The sequence below is a fragment of the Euprymna scolopes genome, chromosome 8 (genome assembly GCF_053919585.1).
Source record: "Euprymna scolopes isolate OS-2025 chromosome 8, ASM5391958v1, whole genome shotgun sequence".
NCBI classification, from domain to species: Eukaryota; Metazoa; Mollusca; class Cephalopoda; order Sepiida; family Sepiolidae; genus Euprymna; species Euprymna scolopes.
In genome coordinates, this window is record NC_136489.1 from 118,854,488 (window position 1) to 118,881,530 (window position 27,043).

A 27,043-nucleotide genomic window follows, 5' to 3' on the forward strand; every position below is an offset into this window, starting at 1 on the left:
TCATAAACCAGTCTTATTAAAGTAACTGTCTCTTTATTTGCATATCTCCTCTCACATAATCTGGCCATTTGCTTTTTCTTCATTTTCTTATTTGAATACTTCGTTTTTTAAAAAATTTTTTAAATTTTATTAACATGCATTCCTGGTCACCTGCCACATTTGTCATTGTAAAATTCAGTTAAATAAAGCTTTGGAAACATAAACACCCCCAACCTCCCCATGTTAAGAACGGCTTTCGAGGTTGGGGGTTATTTCGAAAGCTGTTCTTAACATGGGAAGGGTGGGGGTGTTTATACTATGCTGGGTATCCTCGTAAAAAAAAAAGTACAAATTGTTTACTATTTGTTAGTAATCTCCGAATATTAAAGATTCCAGTAGAAAGAGAGATAATTATAGTTTGTCCAGTTATCTCCACCTGATAGTTATAATTTGTACAATTATCTCCCTTGTGTACTTCCGGGATTGACCTCTTGCGTTTAATTCAAAGTTGAAAGCCAGAGTACTTCTCTTTGAGTCTATAGTGAATACAAGAATAAAAAAAATAAGTCGAGACAAAACATAATGGATTTAGTATGTCCATTATGTGGCGAGAAAGCCATAATGCGCGACTATCATGGGACTGATGAGCAATTAGTTTGTGCCGAATGCGGTTATGTAGTGGAAAATGCTGGTATGGTTTCATATGCTTTTGAGCCAAGTATGGGAGAGGTTAAACAGGTAATATTGGTTATATTTTATTTTTTATTTGAAGTTCAATATGAGTAAAATAATTTCTCGTCTCCCCCTTTCTAATCCAAAAGTTTATATTTTTCAGATTAGTGATTTTCAAGTTTCACGTTTTTTTTTGTAAATTCCTGTTTTTACTTGCTTCACGGTGAATGCGTTGGAAAAGTCCCTTCTGATTAATGTTAACCAGTTTTAAAATAAACAAGTGCACTGGGCAGACGTTTAGGAACCCCCCCCCCCCTCTCTAAATTCCACAATTTACACTTTTTTTCATATTAATCTCATCGATTAAAAACTTAATGGTAAATTTTTACGACGTGTCCCATCCATCGTATTATAAACACTCCAACCTCCCCATTTTAAGACCGGCTTTCGGAATAAACACCCTCTCCATCCCCATACTTCTGGAAAAAACTAATCACTACGTGCCCCTGCGTAGTATAAACACCCCCAACCTCTCCATGTTAAGAATGATTTTCGGAATAAACATCCAACTTCGAAAGTACTTAACAAGGGGAGGTTGGGGTGTTTATACTACGCTGGGGCGCGTAGTAATTAGTTCTTTCTGGAAGTAATCATATTTTAATTTTTTGTAATTTATTTCATGCTTCGGTCATAGTTTAAAATACTGACTTCTCCCTCTGATTCTGACGACAGTTGCCCGAAAAAAATGGTGTCCCCATTTTCGGCGATAAACTTGTAGTAGTACCAATATTCCCTTCTAAAAAAAACAAAAAAACTTACTGGTACTAATGCAGTTTTGCAGTGCACTTACTGATCCGTGCTGAAATAATAACGTTATTTAAAAAGCCATTCTGTAAGAATTTTGAATTGGTTGACTTGCCGAGGGTAGGCCGGTGGGGAAGAAAGGAGTGCTGCTGCTGCTAGCTGTGACCAACGCGGCCGGTGGTGGTGGTCCGGTCCGTTAATCAAAGAACCTGAGTGCCTAATTCCTTACAAGTGATAACATTTATTTGTTATATATTTGTTTTTTGACAACTTCTTCGAAGTAGAAAAAAGGGGTAGCCGCTCTCTCTACTGTAGTAGTAGTTTGTCTTTTAAACAAAGTACACTTCGACCTGCGACCATCTTTTACAAGGAAAGGCTGCTTGTAAGCAACGTCGACATTTCGTTGCAAGACTTTAAAACGTCGGGTTTGTATTACTGTACACATAGATTCGAAAAAGTTATCAAAAATCAAATATATAACAAATAAATGTTATCAAAGGCAAGATAAGTTACTTTTCTACCTAACTGGATATATTTTTCGTGTTTTTAATCAATGTAACATGTTTATTCAGCTCGAAAAACATACAGTGTTTACCGATGTATTGGAACATTCAAGATGGCGTCTTATTCTCTCTTTAACACGGTAAGTGTGGGAAAAGATGTTATAAATAAAAAACCGGGTAAAATACTGTTAAAAACTCGCTCAATATATGTTACCGTGACATAGGTTGACATATATTCGGCGGGTTTTTAATAGTATTTTGTATAGTTTTTTTTATTTATAACACCTTTTTCCATACTTACCGTGTTAAAGAGGGTGTGAGACGCCATCTTGAATTTTCGAATACATCGGTAAACACTGTTTTTCGAGCTGAATAAATGTTACATTGAATAAAAACACAAAAAATATATCCAGTTTGGCAGAAAAGTAACTTATCTTGCCTTTGATAACATTTATTTGTTATATATTTGTTTTTTGACAACTTTTTCGAATCTATGTGTACAGTAATACAAACCCATGTTTTATACCTATTCTATACTTTAACCTTACAATTGAATAAAAAAAAAACCCCAAAAAAACCTTTAAACTTTGAAATATGATTGAAAAAATAGCGCGGATCAGTAAGTGCACTAGCACCAACTTTCTTAATTGTCGTTTTGAGAGTGATTGATCCGCGCTATTTTTTAAATCGTATTTCCAAGTTTAATTAAAGTTTTGTTTTTTGGTAAATGTTACCTTACCGCTAGAACAGAACACCGATCATTCTAATTTTATTTTTTTTTATTTATTTTTTATTTATTTTTTTTTTTTTTAGGGGATATTCGAGGTCGCTGTACTCCTTGGGCGTTGAGATCCATGGCTACCTGCAGGAAAAAATTAATGGGTAAATGTTTACTTTAACTACAACAGAACACCGACCAATAAATTATTTTTTTTTGGGGGGGGGGTCGCTGACAACGAATCTGATATTCAAACCCGTCGCAAATTTACCGTTTGAACCATCGCACTATGTTGTGCCAACTCACCGCCATCGTTTATACTATTCTTACATGATGCGTTCGCGCATGGACGCGCGTAGTTAACTGACTTGTCACATTGCGGAAGAATTTTTTTAGCAGACATTTAAAATAACAAGAAAGTTTTCAAAAACAAAATGTGGTTCATTTTTCTGTGTAAATTTGCGGCGGATTTAATTATCAGATTCGTTGTCAGCGACCTCGAATACCCCTCAAAAACCAAATTAGAGTGGTCGGTGTTCTGTGGTAACATTTACCTGTTTTTTTTTTTTTTTATTCAATTGTAAGGTTAAAGTACAGAATAGGTACAAAACACCCTCCCCTCCCCATGTTAAGAATGGCTTTTTAAATAACGTTATTTCAGCACGGATCACTCTCTGCACGAGTACCAACTTTTTATTCAATTGTTTTGTTTTTATGGTGTTAGTGCACTTACTGATCTGCACTATTTTTTAAAATCGTATTTCCAAGTTTAATCAAAGTTTTTTTTTATTCAATTGTAAGGTTAAAGTATGGAATAGTTACAAAACACCCTCCCCTCGCCATGTTAAGAACGGCTTTTTAAATAATGTTATTTCAACACAAAAAGCACGGATCAATAAGTGCACTAGTACCGTTTTTAGTTAGACTCGTTTGTTGGATATTTCGGTATTTTTTTATTTTTATTTTTTATTTTTATTTTTTTTACGACCTGCCCCAGCGTTAGGTGTATCAGAAATTTGGAGGAAATTTTGACACCCCTAACAGAAAACTGCGAATAAAATATAAAGAACTCGTAATTTCTCTTTTTAAAGTGTGTTGTTTATTTTCTGTATGGAATATACTTCCAAAATAAACTATTAAAGCTGTCTGTGGTACTTGTGCATTTAACGAACCAGACGTAACTCAGCATTTGCTCGGCTTTGTCCGGCGCATGACGTCAACAGCCGGATAAAACCGAGCGTTGGCGATAAAATAAAAACAACACTACAACAAAATAACTGTACAATGAAATTGTAGAAACATAAAAAAAATTAAATAAGTAAAAAGCAAAAATCTACCATTCATTTGTTTTTTTTTTTTTATTATCGTTTGAAATTGTTTTCTGTTTTCAAAATAAATACATATAAAACAAGTTTTTTATTGTTAAATAATAGGAAACTTTTTTTTTTTTGTCTGAACTATTTTTCTTTTTCAATTTTTAACATAAAAAAACATTGTCTATGTCTTAAAAGTTAATTTTTTTTTTTTTTTTTTTTTTTTTTTTGCAACTCTTTGTCAAATGGAAAAAGCCTAAAAAAGGGCAATAAAAAGCACTTGGGTTGGGGGGCAGGAACAAGGATTATTTGTACCTTTTTTTTGACAGAAACAAGGACTTCTTTTTTTTTTAATTTTTTTTATTAGTGGAACGAGGGTTTCGGCGTTCCTATTTGCTACAGTGACCAAGAAACCCTCCTTTTCGGCGGGGTCGTATCCACCGAAAACCCAGACTGGTGTCAGAAGTCTGCCGACATTGTGTTTTCTGCGGTTAAAAACGAACTCGTCGATTTCTACCGTATGGCCTGGGCCTCCAATCTCCGGGGATTCCTCAGAAAATAGTCCCTGCATATATCACGCAGGAAAATTTTCCAATCCACAATTGTGTGGCAAGAACGTAACCCACATTCGCGATGGAGATTTTTTGTAGATGCCATCTCGAACGCCCATAAGTATATTATTTTTATTATACATGCGATGGTTAGTCGGGATTTTGAGAAGGTCCCAATTCTAATGGAGGTCCATCGACATGTTACACTTCTACACCTCCAACCGTAACTGTCGGAAAGGCTTGTTCTCTTTGCAAGTACACAATCCTGGCCAAAATGTAAACACCTTTTCTCTTCTGCCAACAATTTCTATTGCTGGCAAAAGTTTAGTGCAGCCTCTGGGGTCTGGAGCTGGTCCGCAAAGTTTGTAATATTCATTATTATTTCGTCAGTTATCTTTTTAAAACAAAATTTTTTTTTAACTCTCTTCAAATAAGCGTTTCTTGAGTTGTGACACTCTTCCAATTGATAGCAAAATTCTTGTCTGCTTAATCGCCAACGCTCGGTTTTATCCGGCTGTTGACGTCATGCGTTGGACAAAGCCGAGTAAATGCTGAGCTACGTCTAGTTCGTTAAATGCACAAAAATCAATATTTTGAATTGCTTATATATATATACACTTGTGCCCGATATTATTCATACCCCACCTTGAAAATTGAGTTTATTATGTGTAACTTTGTAAGAATTTATTGTTTACGTCCATATTGATACATATTCTTAATAAACCTCTTCTGATCATTTTCGTCATTTTAAAATCTCGGGATACTTGTAATAAAAGAAATATACAGCTATTTATAAAATCTGCAATGTTCAAAAATAATCATACCCCCTTATTTTTTCAGTATTAATCGAGTTTCTGACTGTTTGTTTCCTGTTTGATTCTTATTTTGAATGCTTTTATACAACCTTTGGTTAATTTCATTTAGTTTTTTGCATTTTTCAGAAATTAAAATGATATCAACTGAAAACCAATAAAAGAATAAAAATTATTAGAATGGGGAAGAAAAAAGAGCTTAGTAATGATCTTAGGACTAAAATTGCGAATTCACATAAGGATGGTTTAGGTTACAAGTCAATTTCCAAGAAATTTGAGGTCCCTACAGCAACAGTACAGAGCATCATCAAAAAATTCCAGAGCCACCACACAACAAACAACTTGATTGGTAGAGGAAGGAAAAGGAAACTGTCTGCTAGAGCCACCAGGAATATTGTAAGAAGTGTTAATGCAAATCCAACCACCACTACTAAGGACATTTTAGAAAATCTGGAGTCTTCTGGCATAAAAATATCAAGGCAAACATTGCAAAGGACTCTGCATGAAAATGGTCTGAAAGGAAGAAGACCAAGAAGGACTCCATTGCACACCGGAAAACACCTTGCAGCACGTCTAAAGTTTGCTAGGACCCATGTGAATTCTCCAGAGTCCGTTTTCTCAAGTATTTTGTGGACTGACGAAACAAAAATTGAATTGTTTGGCCATATGGATGCTTCTTACGTTTGGAGGAAGAAAGGAGAAGCTTACAACCCAAAGAACACCATACCCACGGTGAAACATGGTGGTGGTAGCCTAATTTTTTGGGGCTCCTTTTCGGCTAGTGGTCCAGGTAGTTTGGTCAAGATAGATGGAACCATGAAGAAGGAGCAATATTTGGAGATACTCCAGAAAAACATTAGACAGGATGCGGAGAATCTCCATTTAGGACCAAACTGGGTCCTTCAACAGGATAATGATCCAAAACATACTGCCAAAATAGTCAAGAAATGGTTTGAGGATAATCAAATTAATGTTTTGGAATGGCCTTGCCAGAGTCCCGACCTGAACCCTATCGAAAACCTCTGGCACATATTGAAAACTGAGGTTAAAAAGCGGAAACCTAGAAATTTGAGGGATTTGGAGAACTACTGCATTGAAGAATGGTCAAAAATCAGTGGTGATGCTTGTAAAAACCTTGTTGATAAATATCCAAAACGGTTACAGGCAGTTATTAAGAATAAAGGGCATGCTATTGACTATTAGTAAGAGAGGTATGAATAATTTTGAACTAGTGCCATTATTGTTTTTCTTTGTATACTGTTTCAAACTTGCATAATTTATTTATTTGTTGAGTTTAAATTAAATGCCTATGCTTGATTTATTGTCTGAAATCCCTTTAATATTGTCTACCTTCTGGTTTGAGCAATATTCTTATAGAAATCTCAAAGATCCGAGGGGTATGAATAATATCGGGCACAAGTGTATATATATATATATAAGCAATTCAAAATATTGATTTTTCTTTATATATACATTAAAGAAAACCGCTTTTAAAAAACAAATATTGCATAATTTGCTATTAAACCTGTTATTTTTTTTTTTAATTTGGTCTTTGTAGGGTTTGAATTACATTTTTCAAGTAGTTATAAGCTTCGAAAAATAGTAAGTTGAATTAAAGTTCTTTATTTTTAATGCCCACTTTCTGATACACCTACCCCAGCGTAGTATAAACACCCCAACCACCCCATATTAAGAACGGCTTTCGAGGTTGAGGAGTGTTTATTCCGAAAGCCGTTCTTTACATGGGGAGGTTGGGGCGTATACGCTGGGGCACGTCGGAAAAATTAACCCAAATTTCTTAAAACTTCCATTTTTAATCTGGGGCAGGTCGTAAAAAATACCGAAATTTGTTTCCTTGTTCTGCTGATCATTTCAGCATCCTCTAAATTATCTGCAATAAAATATTTTCTGAGTAAATGCTAGTTATCTCCCTTAGATAAAGTGACTTCAGCTCTGTAATCCGTAGTTTTTGCGCACTCAATATATTTCAATATTGACTTTTTTATATATTAATAATCTGGTAAGTAATGTTCATTGATAAGTTGTGTGTGTGTGTGTGTGTGGGGGGGGGTATACCACTCGTACACGTGAAAAAAAAAAAAAATTACCCCCCCCCCCCCGTTAAGTTAACCCAATGTTCATGTGCAATTTATTGGGTGGATTACTGGATTTCTGGCGTTGTTTTGCAATCGTTCACTGTGCAGAGGGAGAGAACTTTTTTTTTTTATTACTAAAAGATTTGTTCATTTTTTTTTTATTACTAAAAAATTTGTTAATTTTTTTTTACTAAAAGATTTGTTCATTTTTTTTTTTTTTACTAAAAGATTTGTTAATTTTTTTTTACTAAAATTTGTTAATTTTTTTTTACTAAAAGATTTGTTCATTTTTTTTTTACTAAAAGATTTGTTCATTTTTTTTTACTAAAAGATTTGTTCATTTTTTTTTACTAAAAGATTTGTTCATTTTTTTTTACTAAAAGATTTGTTCATTTTTTTTTACTAAAAGATTTGTTCATTTTTTTTTTTTACTAAAAGATTTGTTCATTTTTTTTTTTCACTAAAAGATTTGTTCATTTTTTTTTACTAAAAGATTTGTTCATTTTTTTTTACTAAAAGATTTGTTCATTTTTTTTTACTAAAAGATTTGTTCATTTTTTTTTACTAAAAGATTTGTTCATTTTTTTTTTACTAAAAGATTTGTTCATTTTTTTTTTACTAAAAGATTTGTTCATTTTTTTTTTTTTACTAAAAGATTTGTTCATTTTTTTTTTTTTACTAAAAGATTTGTTCATTTTTTTTTTTTTGCTAAAAGATTTGTTCATTTTTTTTTTACTAAAAGATTTGTTCATTTTTTTTTTTACTAAAAGATTTGTTCATTTTTTTTTTACTAAAAGATTTGTTCATTTTTTTTTTTACTAAAAGATTTCATTTTTTTTTTTTTACTAAAAGATTTGTTCATTTTTTTTTTTTACTAAAAGATTTGTTCATTTTTTTTACTAAAAGATTTGTTCATTTTTTTTACTAAAAGATTTGTTCATTTTTTTTTTACTAAAAGATTTGTTCATTTTTTTTTTTACTAAAAGATTTGTTCATTTTTATTTTACTAAAAGATTTGTTCATTTTTTTTTTTACTAAAAGATTTCATTTTTATTTTTACTAAAAGATTTGTTCATTTTTATTTTACTAAAAGATTTGTTCATTTTTTTTTACTAAAAGATTTGTTCATTTTTATTTTACTAAAAGATTTGTTCATTTTTATTTTACTAAAAGATTTGTTCATTTTTATTTTACTAAAAGATTTGTTCATTTTTTTTTTACTAAAAGATTTGTTCATTTTTATTTTACTAAAAGATTTGTTCATTTTTATTTTACTAAAAGATTTGTTCATTTTTATTTTACTAAAAGATTTGTTCATTTGTTTTTTACTAAAAGATTTGTTCATTTGTTTTTTACTAAAAGATTTGTTCATTTGTTTTTTACTAAAAGATTTGTTCATTTTTTTTTTACTAAAAGATTTGTTCATTTTTTTTTTACTAAAAGATTTGTTCATTTTTTTTACTAAAAGATTTGTTCATTTTTTTTACTAAAAGATTTGTTCATTTTTTTTACTAAAAGATTTGTTCATTTTTTTTACTAAAAGATTTGTTCATTTTTTTTTTTTTTTTTTTTTTTTTGAACTAAGATTTGTTCATTTTATTTAACTAAAAGATTTGTTCAATTTTGCATCTCAATTTCGGACGCTCGATGCAGCGATATTTTTATTAAATCAAAACATTACCAAAAGAAGAAAGTTGCGACAAATTGTTTTTAATGTAACAAAGTTAACATTCATAATACAAAAATGCAATCTTTACACGACTATTAAGAGAAAACCAACAATATTTCATTAGATGAAAACATTGAAAGATGTGGCAACTTTTTTGGTAATCATGAAGAAAGAGAGCCTTACATGTTGCTTGTTTATTTTCAAATATTTACGTTTTTTTTTTGCAAACATAAACTAAATATTTTTGAAATATTTTTCTTTTTGAAAAATTTGCTTATGCACGTATTGTACCGCGCTATTTTTTTTAATAGTAGTTTCAAGTAAGATTCGGGTTTTACAATATCCTTTTTCAAATATATATATATAAATACTCACGGAAAAGGCAAAATAAGTGCAGAAAAATTAAGAAAAAAGGTGGGGATCCATAAAAAGAAAGATAAAAGAAAAAACGTTGAATTTTTTTTTTTCTTTTTTAATAAAAAAAAATCAACGTAAGAGTGTAAAAATACTCGCGAAAAACGGTTGTACCCATAAATATGTTTAAAAGAAAAATATAGCTAAAACATTTAATTTATGCTTGCAAAAAAAAAACCGTAAAAACAAAAAAACGTAAATGTTTGAAAATAAACAAGCAACAACACGTAAATGTTTGAAAAAAAAAAAAAAAAACCTTAAATATGTTTGCAAAAAAAAAAAAAAAATGTTTAAAATTAAAATATAACAAAAACATTTATTTTTATTTCAAGGGTGCCATTATATACTTTTTGTGTTTCCGTAACTGGGTGGACTGACAGTAACGCCACCTATAGTCAAACGGAAGAAACAGGCTCTCTCTTTCTTCACGATTACCACTTTTTTTTTTATAGATATATATATAGTAAATGTCATGGTAAGTTTTTTTTTTTTTTTTTCTTTCTTTAAATTAGTCTTTAACCTTACAAAATGCGAAAGGATGGAACTTTTAAAACTGCGTCGACTTTTTTTTTTACTGTATGTCAAATTTAATTCCGACCCGAGTTGGGCTGAATGGTCCAAGAAGGGGCCGGTATCAAGGTTGTGAAATGATTATTTCATAACCCCCAACTCAAGTCGGTTAACAGCTAGACGAAGAAATATGATGCATTGACTCTGTGGTGAGGTTTTTGATAAGCTCTGAAAGGAACCAACAACACCTGCACCCTGCAGAGGCCCCCATCCACAACATACCTTATCACGCCCAAACTTGGAATGGTGCATGTACGTTGGCAACCAATTGGTAACAGATAAAGTGCTCACCGAGGTACTGTTAGCAACCTACCGCGTCACGTAACAAGAATAGACGCAATATAAGAAACTACTGGGCAAACAGGAAACACTGCAGAACATGGATGACATCGGCACCCCTCAGAACTCTATTGATGAAGTGACGTGCATCACTCACCCACCTGGCCCAAGGCATGTTCAATATATGTCTAAGAGCCAGTGCCTCCCAGTAACAACGTAAAATGGCAGTTAAAGACGCCTTAAGGTAAAACCGGCTTTCTCGGACCTCCACCCTCTCCTTGGCATTGGTCCTTCCCTTATTTTTTTTTTTCCACATGTAACAAAGCTTATAGTATTAATAACAGCAACATCTACTTTTTAACATTACAGAAAATGAAAATACGACGATAGTTGTAGAGGAATTGTAAATGCAGCTGTAAAAGTTTCATCCTTGTTTTATTAAAGTCTCATTCTTTGTATTTTTTTTAAGGTTAAAAACTAATTTTAAAAAAAAATTTTTTTTTTGGAAACCTGACCATAACATTTACTTTTCATAAAAAAGGAAATAAAAAGGTTGGCACAGCTTCCTTAAATGTTTTCATCTAATGAAATAATCGCGTACAGACTACATTTTGTATTATGTTATCACCTATGTTACATTAAAAATTCGTTGCAGCTTTCTTTTTTTTAATATTTTGATTTTAATAAAAAATATCGGGGCATCGAGCGTCCTAAATTATGAGATGAAAAAAAAATGAAGGAATCTCTTGAAAGTTGTCTTCCTCAGTACAGTGATTGATGGTAAAACAGCGTCTTCAAGTGTTATGATTTTATTTTATTAAATTGAAGTGAAAGTTAGAAAACACTCTCCTCCCCATGTTAAGAATGGCTTTCTAAGTGTTATTTCAGCACGGTAACAAAGTGCATAAGTACTGTTTTTATTTTTTCGGTCAAAGTGCTCCGTTACGCTAACTCAAGATGCCTCACAATTTTTCAAGAAAAAGACCATTTGCATAGGTTTTCGGGTATGCTGGAAACGAATATCGCAGGGAAAATCAGCGCGGACAAATACTTTTTTAGATATAAATACCTGTATTTTGCAATGCAAATTACTGGCGGCCATGTTTGAACAGGCGACATATGAAAGCGGCAAACCCTTAGTTTTTTTTTTTTTTTTTTTTTTTTTTTCAGTGCATTATTATAGAACACATGTATTTTTAAACAATTTCGTTTTTTTGTTGTTTTTTTAATTCCGTCTTTTTTTGAGATTTTCCAGTGGATACTACAGAAACCATCACTTCCATGTGTGTGTTGGTCCTGGATATGACCTTAAACTATATCCAGTGGTGAGGGCCCAGCTTGCGGGCTTTGGGGAGTGTGGAGCCACCCTTTGCTCCCAGGTTCACTCTGACCCGGAGTGGTAGTACCTTTTAGGGTCCCAACTATGGGTTAAATAGAAACTGACTTGAAAACAACAAATATATTCTAATTAAAAAATTTTTCTTCAAAATAACTAGATTCGACATTAAATAACCTGAAAAGGGTTGATATGCCATAAAACAAAAACAACCAATCCATGTGTGTGCGCACAAATGAAAAAGCAAGTAAAATAGAAAACATTGCTAAATAAGTGAAAGAAGAAATTTATTGTAACAAGAAAAAAAAGTTACTCTTTGGTTTCTGGTTCAGTCTTATGCTTATACAGTGAACCAGCTTGCAAAAAAAATTTGAAGTAACCTTGTGGTGTCACTCTCACTTTTTATGAATAGATATCTGGCCAGGTATTGGTGAATACCCACTGTTTTATATCGAGCCACAAGCGTTTGGTATTCTGCATGTGCACAGAATCTTTATGCTGTTCAACAAAATTTTGTAAATGGTTTATAGTGTGATACGTGTAAAATTTGTTTAGATTTGTGTATGCTTTCCCGTAATCACTATATATTATTGATCCTGGCAGAACAAACTTTTGTATTAATGGGAGTAAAGTTCGCTTGTCCCTTTGAGAATAACTCGGTTCAGCCAAATAACCAAATTTGGCGGAGGATTCTATTTCGGTTGTATTTTCGGCGGACTATCAAGGTTTTATCCACCTCAACGCATACTCCTTCGCCACTTATGGGCTCTTGGTTTGGAAGCCAGTGTTTATACAGTTCACTGCATTAAGACCTCCAGTCTACGGTGGCGTGGCGGACCATATGCAAGCACTGTCGCATCATCTTATGGTCCCAGTGATGGCTAAGGACATGATTCATGAAAACGACGACTTTCCAAGCTGGCATTTATGCAATATAGGTTCCAGAGTTTTCAATGACGCTGAAATCGCAATATTTTCGGTTCTTTGTTGTCGGCACTACTGTGAAGTTCGTTCATTGCCAGATATGATTATCTTTGCGAAATGAACACTGGCTCTTGCATCCTGGGCATGTTACACTATTCAGTAAAACCCCATGGTTTCTGAGAAACTTACTGCTCCTTTCCTCTTGTTTGTTAAATTCCGACATTGTGTCGATGTAGTTGTATTCACACCAGACACAGGATATTTTTCCTTGGAATTTTCTTGAATTTGAATTTGTTAAAGTAAAATTTTTGATAGAATTAGCTTGACATTGGAATGAGATTGAATATACGTTTGAATTTCAAAGAATTAACTTCACAGTTCATCTGCTCATGCTTACTGAAGCATATGCATGTTCACTGAACCATTGTATTGAAACAACAAAGATGGTGGCCAATTCCAACTACTATCAATTACATTGCAAAATACGGGTATTTATATCTCAAACTATTTGTCTGCATTAATTTTCCCTGTGATATTCGTTTTCAGCATACCTGAAAACCTATAAGTCATTTTATTGAAAAATTGTGAGGAGTCTTCGGTTGGCGTAACTGAGCACTTTGACTTTTTATTTTATTTTTTTATTTTTTTTAATCTCTTTGGCAAACAAAAGCAATTGCCTTTTATCCCTTCAATAAAATTTGGACCAAATTTATTTTACGAGTCTGGTTTTCATCTACTCCACTTTCATGTTTTTTTTTTTGTTTTTTTTTTTCTTTTCCCTGTTACTAAAGAGATGGATTTGAATGAAAAAATCAAATCTCGTTGGGTAACAAGGTTTTTGCGTCTCTGCTATCGACTGGCACCAACATTGTCACATTTGCTTCTTGCCCCACCATACTAAGATGTATATAATGAAGTATTACTTATTTCTGTAAAATATATTAAAAAAAAATTTACAGGTGTACAGAAGTTTCACATTCTTTCATGCCGATTTGATTATTTTTAACAGGAACAGGAAGTTCGGTTTGGTAAGCAGGACATTTTTCTATCAATGCAAGATTTTCATCTAATACTGGTCCCTGCTGACTTCTGCTTCACTGCCATTTTGTTAGAATGGTTCTTTTTAATAAAACACTAGCCTGGGTGCCCGGCATTGCTGGGGTGTTTTGGAAGTGTTGGTTGAGCAAAAAAAATGGGAGTAGGCAGGCTCGAACCCGTACCGCGAAGGAGGAAAAGAATGTGAAAAAAAATGTGACGTCTTTGCTGTTGGGTCCGTTGCCAAACCGGAAGTGACGAAAGTTTAAATTAAGACTAGTCAATCGAAAAGAGGGGATGACTTTGAAAATATCGGCGAAAAAAGCAACACCTCCCTGTAGAAAAGTGCCCAATTTAGGGTGAAGCAATTAATGTTTTGGGACAATTTTTTGATATGTCATGCGAAGGGTCGAACTTCAAAACTATACCGATCTTGTGAAAATCTGTCCCCTCTGTCAAAAGTTTTAGGCAGACATACATACGTACATACATTTAAACAGATAGGCGAGATTTATATTATAGATGGTATTTTGCATGGTAGGTAACAAAGCGAAAAAGTAAGATTATCCCAAAGTTCCATGTTTTTTTGTCCCCCCCCTCCCCCAGTTTTTATTGACTGTTCTGCTTCATGATGAATGACCTGGAAAAGTGTTTTCTAGTTAATGTTTCAGTTTTAGGTATTGCTAATTTCTGTAAATGTTGGTTGAGCTTGACCTGGAGTTGACGTAAATCGCTGGAGTATGCTGAGTGCTGGTCAAGTTGATCAGCCAATGTTATCACTTTGATAACAAACGTGCTTAGCCAATGAAAATCTAAGCAGACCACTTTTAATAAATTGGAAGAAAAAAAAAATTTAATTTTTAATCATACACAAATTTAATCAATTCAACCCTAACCCTAAAAAAGTTTTTCTAAAAATTCTTACAATTTTTACAAAAAATAAACAAAAAGAAATTAAAGTTTTCCAAACAATAAACATTAAAAACTTGGGGGGATCGAAGGTTTTTCTTTAAAATTCTCTTAAAAAATGTTTCTTTTTACTATTACATAAATCTCACCTGTCTGTTTAAGTGTATGTATGTTCGTATGTCTCACTAAAACTTTTCTCCATGGCATCAGACCAGATTTAAACCAATACTGTCTGAAAGGGCGATGTCTTGGTCGAATAATATGTGAAAATGAGAAAAAAAAACAGCCCATTATTTCCTTATAAGGTTATTTCTGCTGAGGTGGTTGACTACTTCTCTATTTATTATGGATTCCAGCAACTTACTCATGACACACAGGAGACTTATTGGTCTGTACTGAGAGTGAGATGACTTATCACCTGAATTCTTAAATATAGGGCATACTGATGAGGTTTTCTAGGGTGTTGTAAAGCACTTCTTAAGGCAACGCTTAAACAGTTTTGTAAGTATGGGGGCAAGTTCTGGTTGAAGCTTTTTTAACACTATAATTGGGATACTATCAGGACCAGTTGCTTTACTGGAATCAAGGTTCTTGATTAGCTTGGTGACCTTACGCACAGATATTTGTATGTTACTTAGCGTGTTGTGTGTTATAGGAGGAAATACGGGGAGTTGATGGCCTTGGTCGCATAGGGTAGAATTTGCTGCAACGTTCTTGGCAAATTGTTTGGCCTTGTCGGATGCTGACGAGATGACCTCTGGTCCATTGATAATGGTTGGGATAGAATGCACGCTTCTGTTCAGGATCCTATTTGCCAGAACTGGTGGGAACCAAGCCGCTGCTCAGCTACTTTGGATTTAACGGATTGAGCATATAGCTCTCTTGCATTCTTTATTCTTTTACAGTGGTTGCTGGCGGTCCTGAAAGCAGCTTTAGTCTCAGTGCATCTATTACGTTGGTAGCTATGAAAAAAGTGATTTCTGTGCGCAATGGCAGCAGCACATTCAGGGGAGAACCATGGCTGGCTGTTAGTTTTTGTTGGAATTTTTTAGATGGTATGAATTGGTCTATGCCTACAAGTAACCATTCGGTCAGGTCCTCTACTATAGAGGACACATCCTTTTTAAACCTGTAATGCAGAGGTAGATCAGATATGAATGTACGGAAGCTACCCCAGTCCGCCATAGAGTATCGGTATACAGTACGGTGGTGAAGTACATCTGTAGACTTATTTCATTTTTATCTTAACTGATACAACTGAGTGGTCGGAGGATCCTAGAGGAGATAGAACGGAACATGAGCATAGCTCAGGGGAAGCGGAGAGAAAAAGGTCTAGAAGGCTTGCGTACTGACTGGTAATATTGGTCACACGGGTGGGCTTGCGAACAATCTGAGTGAGGTCATAGGCAATGGCAAAATCATGACAGAACCTCCCCTCATCATCAGTCTTATTTGAGTAGGTCAGCCATTCCACATTATGGACATTGAAGTCACCGCAAATGTGAATGTTAGCCGAGGGATGAGCAGACAGGATGTGGTCAATTTTCTCAGATATACTCTTAAAGATAGTAACTCCGCTATTGTGGGGGCGATAGAGGGCAAATATAAATGCGGTGGTGTAAGCAAGTGCAACCCGGAAGCACATGTAAGGTAAATTAGGATTTTCTCTAGAGATATCCCTGCCACACGGGAAGCCATATTTAATGTAGGCACATATTCCATGCCCATGGCGATCTTGGGGGTCAGATTTAGATGTTAAGCTAGAGTATCCTTTAATTATGAACTCATCTAGGGAGGTGGTAAAAATCAACTAAGAGTTAGATTTTCATTAAATTTTTTATACTTATTCATTTTCAAATTAATTTATATTTTAAAATCAGGTTTCATGAAATATAAATATTTTTTTGGTTGTAGGTGCCATATTTTACATTACGAAAACTAAATATAAATGGGTGCCATATTTCGAAAACTAAGCAAAATAAATTCAGTTTGAGAAAAATTCCAACATTTTATAAAGCTGAAGTGTTAATAATTGAAGAATACTTATTTAAAAAAAATGTTATTTGGTACTCATGCAGGGAATGTACCGTACTATCTTATAATATTTTCAAGTTTTATGGTATTTTTGTTTATTATTATTAAGTGAAAGTACAGAATAGTTACAAACCCTACTCTCCTCTTGTTAAGAATGGGTTTCTCAATAACATTTCAGCGTAGTACCTTCTGTGCATTTTTTTTTTTTTTTTTTTTCTAATATGTAAACACCCATTTCTTATTTCACTTCTCTTGAAGTTGTAAATAAAACATGGACATAAAATCAATATTATGTTTTAAAAATGTTACTTTTTCTCGTTAATATATAATTGGTTGAATTATATAAAAAAAAAAATTCTAAAAAAATAATTTTTAAGATTTAAATTGATTTAAATTCCAGTATTCAATCATGTGGAATTTTAAACCTAGAATTTTGAGTAATCATATCTAATTTAAATAAAATATTTGAAGATAATATAAAAATGACAATAGGCAATTTTCAAATGGCAAATTCAACTGCAACCTAAAATTATTTTAATTGTTTATTTTTACTTGTAGTGAATGCAACTAGTTTTTAACACTTTTTTTCTAAATGTATGGAGGCCTCTAATTAACACAAATAATAGCAAAAAAAAAAATGTTGCTTCTCTTCATTTTTAGTGCCTTTGATCATCCATCAACTTTACACCAAAATGATGTCGCCGATTCTGCATAAAAATTTGGCAATTTTTACGCAAGAAATTGGAGATTCCTATTATATAGACTGCAAAATGTCCAAAATATGTTAGAATATAAATTTATATAGAGTAAATAACGAGTTCTTTTCAGAATTACTATTTAAAAAAAAAAAAAAAAAATTTTTTTATATCCAGAAAAAGCGTATTTCCACTTTAATTATGGGAGCCTTTCAGATTTGGATTGTCAGTTTTTATATTGATATCTTTCTTTTTTTTTATCTTTTTTTTTATCTTTTTTTTAATCTTTTTTTTAATCTTTTTTTTTTCTTTTTTTTTTCTTTTTTTTTTCTTTTTTTTTTCTTTTTTTTTTCTTTTTTTTTTCTTTTTTTTCTTTTGTGTGTGTTAAAAAAAATCTGATTTCTTATGATAAGTCTCTGTGAAAGCTAAGAGCAAAATTAATTCATGATGAGGGTAGAGGAGTTAAATGACTTTGTATTAAAGAGTGAATTCATGTTTTTTTTTTTTTTTTTTTTTTTTTTACAAAGGCATCACCACATTATCAAGGCCCAGAGGCCACTCAAGGATAAGGGTTAAAGAGTGTACAGTAGAAGTTGGTCAATATAGTAATCATTAGTAATGAAAATTTGGTAAATTTAATAACTTATATGGAACGGCTCATCAAGAACTTATTTACCTTAGACTTGAACACAACCATATTGTAGTCAGCCGGAAAGCAGGAAAACGGAAGACAATTCCACAGGCGTGCAGTTCTAAGAAAGAAGCTTTGTTCATGGAATCTATGTTTAGGTTTAGGCACAGATAAAGAGTGGGGGAAATTATTGATAGTGTTTACAGCTAGACGAGTGTTTCTTGTGAAAGTTTGGCGAGGGAGGACCATAGATTGAAGCTCAGTTGAACACTTTCCATGAAAATAACGATACATCAGAGACAAACTCGCAACATTACACACATACTTGGTGTCTGTCTCTTAATCATAACTTTGGAACTGATTGGAGTTGTTTAGGCAAAAAGTTTTTTGCTTAAACAACTTTAGAAAAAATATTTGCATGTACGTTTCATTTTTTTTAACTTAAGGAATTTAATGGGACATTTAATACCAGGCAGGTACATCTAATGTGTGTGTGTGTATGTATGTATATATGAGGAATTATACCGTTTCTTTTAAAACGCTTCTCTCAATTTAAAAAAAAAAAATAACAGCAACAAAAACATCATGACTGGTTTGTTTCACGTTTTGCATCTGTGGATTTCTTTTTGTGTTTATTGCGTGTATTTATTGAATTGTAACATCATCACTATCGTCATGACCATTGAGGAATTATACCGTTTTTTTTTTGTTTTTTTTTTTTAAACGCTTCTCTCAATTTTAAAAATAAAAGAAATAACAAAAAAACAAAAACAAAACAAACATGTTGCATGTGTGGGTTTTGTTTTATCTGGAGTGGAGAGGGCTCCAGAAAGCCATGGTGAAGGAAGCCTCTCTAGGAGTAGCAAATCTCTGATCTAAAAAACAAAGCGGAAGACCAGTACCCGCATTAAGCTGGTCTGCAGTTTGATTTGTTGCGGGCTATCTTGCTCCTGCTTGTTGCTGGATATCAACATTTTGAACCGAGAGAGAGACTAGCTGTCGTACAAAGCTAAATCTTTGGAATAACATCTTTGTTCAGATACTTCCTCAGACATTTGTCAAAAAAAAAAAAAAGTCCTATTGGCGATGGCTGTCCATATAAACAGGAACAGAAGATATCATGCTAAAGGACACCCACTCCAGCTCTGTTGCTGGAATGTGAGAACACTGATTGACAATGGTAAAAGACTAGAACGGAAGACTGCAATTTTGACTAAGGAATTGCAAAGATAAAATATAGACATTGCTGCACTCTCTGAGACACGTTTCGCAGGTGAGGATCAACTGGTTAAATGCGAGTCGGGCTACACGATCTTCTGGTCTGGTAGAGCTGAAAAGGAGAGGCGTGAGGCTGGTGTTGGTTTTGCAGTTAAGAACTCCTTAATTGACAAGATCGAACAGCCAGTAGCCATAAATGACCGTGCAATGACATTGAGAATGCCCCTTGCTGCTGGTCGTTATATGAATGTTCTTTCTGTCTATGCGCCGACTCTTACTTCGCCTGAAGACGATATTACGTCCTTTTATCATATGCTTAGATCTGTTATCACCGGTTTGCCAAGCGCTGAGAGTTTGGTGGTTCTTGGTGACTTCAACGCACGGGTTGGATCAGACAATGAGACTTGGTCTCCATTGGGTCCATATGGCATTGGTAGAGTCAATTCAAATGGTATGCTGCTTCTCCATCTCTGCAGTGAACTAAATCTTGTTATCACCAACACTTTTTCCCACCAGAAACACAAGGAGACCTGGTTCCATCCCCAATCTAAACATGGCCATTTGCTTGATTACATACTGTGTAGACATGGTGATTTTGGAAATTTTTGCAAAGTTAGAGTAATGCGTGGTGCTGACTGTGGTACTGATCATTTAATGGTCAGAGCTAAACTGAGAATTACAGTTCGCAAAAAAAACCGTTTCAATGGTGTCAAAGTGCCTAAACGTATTGATGTTTCCAAATTGAAGGATCCAGTCGTACGAAGTTCCTTGAAATCTGCTTTCAACCAGGTGGATTTCTCAGATTGTGACTGGGAAACAGTAAGAGATACAATATACCAAAAAGGTGTTGAAGTTCTTGGATTGAAGGTTCCCAGACATAGAGATTGGTTTGCTGATAATTTCGATCAAATTAAGCCTCAAATTGATAGAAAGCGGAAAGCTTATTTGAAACTTCTCAACTTTTCACCTCTGAACGAGCCAGCGCTCGCTGCCCACTTTTCTTCTGTTCGGAGTGAGGTTCAGTGTTGTGTGCGCCAAATAAAAAACAAATGGTGGTCTAACCTCTCCAAAGAGATACAGACTGCCTACGATCATAGAGATGTCAAGACATTCTACACTTTGCTTCATCAGGCTTATGGTCCGAAATCTTCTTCAACTACACCACTCCTGGCGAAGGACGGGAAAACCTTGCTGAAAACCTTAGATGAAATTAAGCATCGATGGCATGAACACTTTCATGATCTTTTTCAAACCCATCCAATGTTGATGTTGCTGCAATAGAAAGTATTCCTCAATGTTCCTTTTGTCCGGAACTTGATGTTGAACCGACTCTTGTGGAAACAGTTGACTGCATAAAACAGATAAACTCGAACAAAGCCCCTGGGCTGGATGGCATCCCTGTTGAGCTGCTGATACATGGTGGTGTCAATATACATTGTGTGGTCCACTCTTTGATACTGTCAGTATGGCAGGGTGACCCGGTTGCCCAAGATTGGGTAGTTGCCATCTTGGTTATGTTGTACAAAGGAAAGGGTATAAGATCTGATTGTGGAAATTGTCGAGGTATCTCGCTGCTGAGTGCGGTTGGAAAGGTATTTGCACGGCTCTTGCTAAACCGATTGGAAAAGTATGTATGTCCTAATATCCTTCCGGAATCCCAGTCTGGTTTTAGAGGTGGGCGAGGAACTGTGGATATGGTGTTTTCTGCTAGACAGCTCTTGGAAAAATGTATTGAACAGCGTATGCCTCTTTGCCAGGTGTTTGTGGACTTAACCAAGGCGTTTGACACAGTCAACCGTGAGGCTCTCTGGAAAATGCTGGAAAAATTTGGCTGTACACCTGCTTTTACAGACAAGTTCAAGCAACTTCATCATAGTATGAAAGGTCGCGTCAACTTCAATGGTCAGCTTTCGGAAGAATTCCCCATTGATAATGGTGTGGTGCAGGATGATATAGCTGCACCAACATTGTTTTCGCTCTATTTGACTGCTGTGCTCTGGTATGGTTTCCATGATTGTGATATGGGTGTTTATATTAGATTCCGAACGACTGGAAAGGTGTTCAACCTCAGAAGATTCCAAGCCAAAACACTTGTTAGTGATGGACTTGTTAGGGAACTGTTGTATGCTGATGATGCTGACCTGGTAACACACTCCCCAGTAGATATGCAACTAGTGATGGACCTCTTTACAAATGCTGTTACCTGCTTCGGACTGACAGCATTAAGAAAACTAAAGTCATGTACACTCTCGCTCCTAATGATCTGTATGTGGAACCTGATATCTTCGTCTGTGGAAAGCGCCTTGAAGTCGTAAAAATTTTTGTCTACCTTGGGAGTGCCTTATCAAATGATGGCACTCTTAATGCGGAAATAAGACAGAGAATCAGCAAGGCATCTAATGCTTTTGGAAGGCTACAAGATAGTCTGGTCTGACGATGATCTGACTCTGACAACTAAAATTTCAGTATATCAAGCATGTGTAGTACCATCCCTACTCTATGCATCTGAAACTTGGACCTTGTACCGGACACATATAGAATTGCTCGAGAGGTTCCATCAGCACTGCCTTAGACACATTCTTGGTTTAAAGTGGTATAGCTTTGTCCCTGATACATGTCTTAAAAAGGCCAAAACAACCAGTATTGCTACCATTGTTATTAAGAACCAGTTGGGCAGGTCATCTCATCCGGTTTGAAGACTATCGTCTCCCAAAACAATTGTTCTATGGTGAGCTCTTTCTTGGAAAAAGACCCCAGCACGAGCCCAAAAAACGTTTTCGTGATAGCATCAAGGAGAGTGGTGAGCTTTCATATTCCTGTTGACAGTTGGGAGTCCCTAGCGTATGATCGCAAGCAGTGGAGGACACTGATACACAAGGGTGCAGAACACTATGAAGCAGCCAAAATAGACCGAGAGAAGCTTAAGAGAGCATGTAGGAAATGCCAAACCTTGCCGCCCAACCATGGAGATCTCTGGATCTGTAAGGTGTGTGATCGGGCTCTGTTGTCGAAGGCAGGTTTTGTTAATCACATGAAAGCCCACGATAATACAGGTTCCGCTGCTGTTAGTCTCATACAAATCAGTGAGCGTTTTCAGTGTCATGTCTGCTTGAGGGTGTGCAAGTCGCTGGCAGGGCTAAAAAGTCATATTCGGGCACATGGACTTTTAGTGACTGAGGGAGTGGCTCTCGTCTGACAAGACGTTGCAATCATCATCATCATATATATATATATATATATGACGAATATTACATAGTCTCTACACTGAACATGCTAATGTTTTGGACAATTTGTTGGCAAGAACCAAAAGTCCTCGTCAGGCTGGTTCTCAAATGGAAGAAATGAAATATATTTTTTATAAAAATAAGATGCTAAATTTAAAAGGGAGGGGTGGTATGTTAAGTGACATTTTAGACTCCAAACATTGAAAGCGATAGGGCGAAAAAGAATGTCAATCCTTAATAGGATAAAAAGGAGGAATGAAAAAGAAAAAGGGAAGAACAGAGAAACAGAATGCTAGATGTACCCGACATTGCCTGGTATTAAACGTACTGTTAAATTCCTTAAAAAATGAAGTAAGAAAAACAAAAAAACTGACACGTGCATGCAAATATTGTTTTTTCTAAACAGTTTACTTTTTGTAAGTAAAAAAGAACAATGCTTGAAGTGAGATTGAAACCAAAACCTAAAGACAAGGAGTCAGATATGATAACCATTAGCCCAACTAGACACAGTCTCCAAAAGGTGTTTTCAAAAATGTGAACGATTAGTGTATGCGCTGTCGTGCAACAGTTAGCAAACAAAAAAATTTGATGGCCTCCACATACCAATTTTTCAATTTTGACCCCTTAGCAATGAAAACAAATTAAAGTTTTCCACGTCTGAATACCCTATATACCAAATTTCAAGTCTGTAGATAAAAACTTTGTTGAGTATATAGGTTGAGAAATGTCCTCACTCACATTCTCACTTTTATAGATAGATAATATACAAATTATTTATTTAAAAGTATGCATACATATTCCAGAGACCTACTATAGTTGAATTGACACATATACCTTTATTCGTTAGAAAAGGCTAGTAGAACTCAATTATTTTGACTGTCTTCATTTTGTGAGTTACCGAAGATGTGGCATGGTTTGTAAGGGCCTTTTCTAACCAGTAAATTTGTATCAAGGAAACTATGGTGAGTCGCTGGTATATATAATGTATAGTTTTTAATTTGTATTTTAGCTCTTGCATTGTCATGATCAAATGTTATTGATCTTTTTTCAATATACCTCAACACACTATATTTTTTCTTTAAAAGCATCTAGAAAGATGTTAAATTTTTTAACTGTATGCAAACATTAATGCTTGCCCTCTTTTTTTTTTTTTTTTATTTTTATTTTCCAGTTTGTTTCAAGCACGTTGGATCCATCTTATTCTTACCATGGTCCTGGTTACCGATACCTAATTAATTTTTTGGAGACTACTGTCCAGTTAATAAAACTCTCTGCAGAGGTACAAGACTTGGCCAAGCTGTATTTTCAGAAAATCTATGGTCACCAACAAGTTAAAGATAAAACTATTGAATACAAAGAAGTTCTTGTGGTTGCATGCATTTATCTGAGCTGTCGGCAGCACAATTTCATGTACACACTCTTGGAAATGTCCCGAATGACCAAGCAGAGTGTATTTGAACTTGGACGAGGCTTCAAGACTATCGTGAGTTTATTGAACCTGACACTCGAACATGCAGGCATCGGTGTCTTGAGCCGAGACCTTTTTGTCAAGTGTAATCTGCCATTCTCTGTTGTAAAACAAGCCCATCAACTTTTGACCCTTGGAGAAAAATTCTGGCTTATAAGTGGACGTAACCCTGTTGGGATTCTCACAGCTGTTGCTTACATATCCTGGAAAGGTGAGAAGCCTGCTGAGCGGTGCAATATCAAGGCGCATTCTTTTTGCCGCAAACATGGTCTTGTTTGTTCGACAATGTTTAAAAATCGTGTGAATGAAATCGAGGACATTCTGTGCCATCTTGCTTTGCAGCTTCCGTGGGTGAAATCCAAACCAAATGTGGAGAAAGTCTCATTTTTATTACAAGACATTTTAAATTTCCAACATACGTTGTTTGACAAAATGTTGTCAAAATATAAAAGTGAGCAAAAGAAGACTGAGAAAGCTAGTGAGACTGTGAATGAGACGGACAACAAAAAAGATACCGACTATGGCGAAATTCTTCCGCCAATCATGAAAAAACCAAGGAAGCGTAAAAACTATGTTGATCCAGATTGTCATGAAGCCACACAAATGTATAGTGATGATTTAGAAAATTTGAACGTAGACGAATATATTCGCTCTGACAAAGAGGTTGAATTGCTAAAAAAATTGCAAATGCCAACTGGCTGATAAAAAAGGGCTCAGATTGACTTCCTTAATTTCAAATTGTAATTATCACCAGATAATCAGACTATTTATTTTACTATTTGGATCATCATTTATGGAAGCCAAGAGCCACTGAAAGATAATAGTTAATGAGACTGAATGATTGCCTGCTGAAAGATGAGGAACACTATGGAACTACTTACATTAACCAATGGTATAAAGTGCATTTGATTACATGTGCAGTCGTTTATGACAAGAATTTGTTGGATTTGAAGGCAACCAAAGTGTACTTGGCAGAGAAGCAGTCCTGCAGTAATTTCAAATTGGAATTATCACCAGTTTGCTTAAAATCTTCATTTGACATAAAAATGGATGTGAGTGGCAAAATTATTTTAAGCGCACACCTGGAATCTGCAAACTTGGTTCAAATCTCATCAAATCCAACTCCACAAATTAACACAATTTAGAAAGGTATGCACTATTGATCTTGTCTTGTATTTATTACCTCCCTTTTATGTTTTCACGCTATGAAAAAGCTAGATCTGTTTGTCAATTTGCAGTATGATGGAAAACATTATGGCTATTTTTTTTTTTATTGCATACTTTAAAGGTTAGCCAGGAATAAGATTTAAACAGTGCTTGTGTATTATAATTGGATATTAAAAAAATGCATTTTAATTGAAAACACTTATGTAATGTGTCATGTCGAAATTAGTAAAAATTCTAAAAACTTAATGAGTAAAAGATCTGCTAGAACTATTTTTTTTACAAAAAAAACATTGATCCACTATTTTTTTCATTTGAAATAACAAAAGTTAAGACAAAGGGGAGATAAGTCAGTTATATGGTATTGATCATAATACAAGAACAGATAAAACTGCATTATTTGGGGGAGGGGGATTGTAATTATTTTTCTACTCTGCCAATTTTTGAATTTTTTACGAATTTTGACATACGTAATTTTGTAATAGTGGTTTTACAAAAAGCGTTTTTAAATTTTTTTTTTTTTTTTTATATCCAATTATGCTACACAGGGAGTAAGATTTTAAATTAGTAGCAGAGCCTGTCTGTTTAGATTTATATTTTTTATAAAATCTGAAACAATTTTCATTTCTTTCAAGACATCTTTTCTATGAACAAAAATGCACTTCACTTTTCTCTACATCCATTAATATCTTGTCTGTTATCAAACAATGCCAGAATAATGTTTTAAATCTTGACTTCAAGCACATCACAAGGAAATCCTTGCTTATTTTAGCTAGGAATAAAGTGTGGTATCTGTTCTTATGCTACACCTTATTTTTTCTGTCCTCAGTCTCAATCCAGAATTCCCCATTTTTGGAGAAATTTAATTTCCCCCACATTAAAAACCGATCTCATGGAGAGGCAATTAGGGACTGACTAGCAACTTCTTTCTCTTCTTTTAATAATCTATTAGGAGACAATTTTGCAAAGACTTATCAATCCAAACTGCCTCCAACTATTTTTTTGAACAGTTTTTATTTATATCATTTAATGTGTTTCATCTTGAGTATCATTTTCACGTTTCGGTTGATATACATTCAGACTTTCTTTATATGTATCTTGCCGAACTCTGTAATGTTTCTCGAACAGTAGCCCGAAGATTTCAAATACAAATAACAAATTCTCATCTAAAAAAAAAAAAAAAAAAATTCAGAAAAGCCTTTATTGAAACTTTCAAGAATTGTGTAATTTTCTCTTCAGACAAATAAGAAAAAAAAAAGCTTTTCTTTGTTTTTTAATGATTTGTTAGTCACTTACGAAAGCTGTTTTAGCATGAAATCCTCTAATTCTGTAAAACATGTAAACAAAACTAAAAATGAATGTTTGGTACTTTGTATTTTAATTATTCTGACTGTTATTCTCAAAATGCTTTGCTGATGTAATCTCTGATCTTCTTCGGATGCATATTTTCAAACTCAGTGATCTTAATATGGGACTCTCAATCAGTACAGAATTTCAAATTGAACCGTTTATTGGTCCCTTGACAAAGGAGGGATTGGACCTAGTAATTCACTCCCATTCGTTTGTTCGCACTTTTCTCAATAACCACGCCTTGGATTTTTACAAAATTTTGCACAAACATTAGTCATGGTAAAAGTAAATTTTTGTCAGAACGGATTTTCCGTGATAACTCTGGTTGCCACTCTAGGAGCCATTATAGGAGTAAAATTGCTCCCAAATCGTTGGTTTGTACTTTTTTCAATAGCTACTCCTGGAAATTTTTTGTGAAATTATGCACAAACATTAGTCATGGTGAAAGTAAATTTTTCACTCCTGGAGAGGGGATCCTGCATGCTCGGCTTGTTTATGAAAGAAATAACAATCAAGTAATGTGGATTAAATAAAGGGTTCACTTTTAAATTCCGTATAAATTCCTGAGTTCTGCCAAAAACACCTGGAGATGTTTCCTTTATTTATTATTAATAGTTTTAAAAAAGACATTTTTTTATAGGTGACACGATAAATAGTTCAAATATTTTAGAATAC

At 34.2% G+C, this 27,043-nt stretch overlaps 2 protein-coding genes across 3 annotated transcripts in view; both read left to right on the plus strand.

Annotated features, from left to right (window-relative positions):
• The first annotated feature begins 421 nt into the window (after positions 1-421).
• LOC145283745 (transcription factor IIIB 50 kDa subunit-like) lies at positions 422-26,214 on the plus strand. The gene is made up of 2 exons (XM_080132808.1): positions 422-717; positions 23,558-26,214. Exons 1-2 carry the CDS (start codon positions 562-564, stop codon positions 24,554-24,556), a joined length of 1,155 nt encoding a protein of 384 aa, XP_079988934.1. The 5' UTR covers positions 422-561; the 3' UTR covers positions 24,557-26,214.
• LOC145283743 (cytochrome P450 2B1-like) overlaps positions 24,867-27,043 on the plus strand; it is a 369,384-nt gene continuing 367,207 nt past the window's right edge. For both annotated transcript variants that reach the window (XM_080132805.1, XM_080132807.1), the window contains exon 1: positions 24,867-25,003. The gene's annotated coding sequence lies outside the window, so the exon portion shown is untranslated. The remainder of the gene's footprint in view (positions 25,004-27,043) is intronic.

Excerpts from the sequence above, each read along its gene's own strand:
- LOC145283745 (XM_080132808.1), top strand. The coding sequence starts at position 562 with ATGGATTTAGTATGTCCATTATGTGGCGAGAAAGCCATAATGCGCGAC. Across the intron at positions 718-23,557 it reads GTATGGGAGAGGTTAAACAG|TTTGTTTCAAGCACGTTGGA; the intron begins GTAATATTGGTT and ends TTTATTTTCCAG.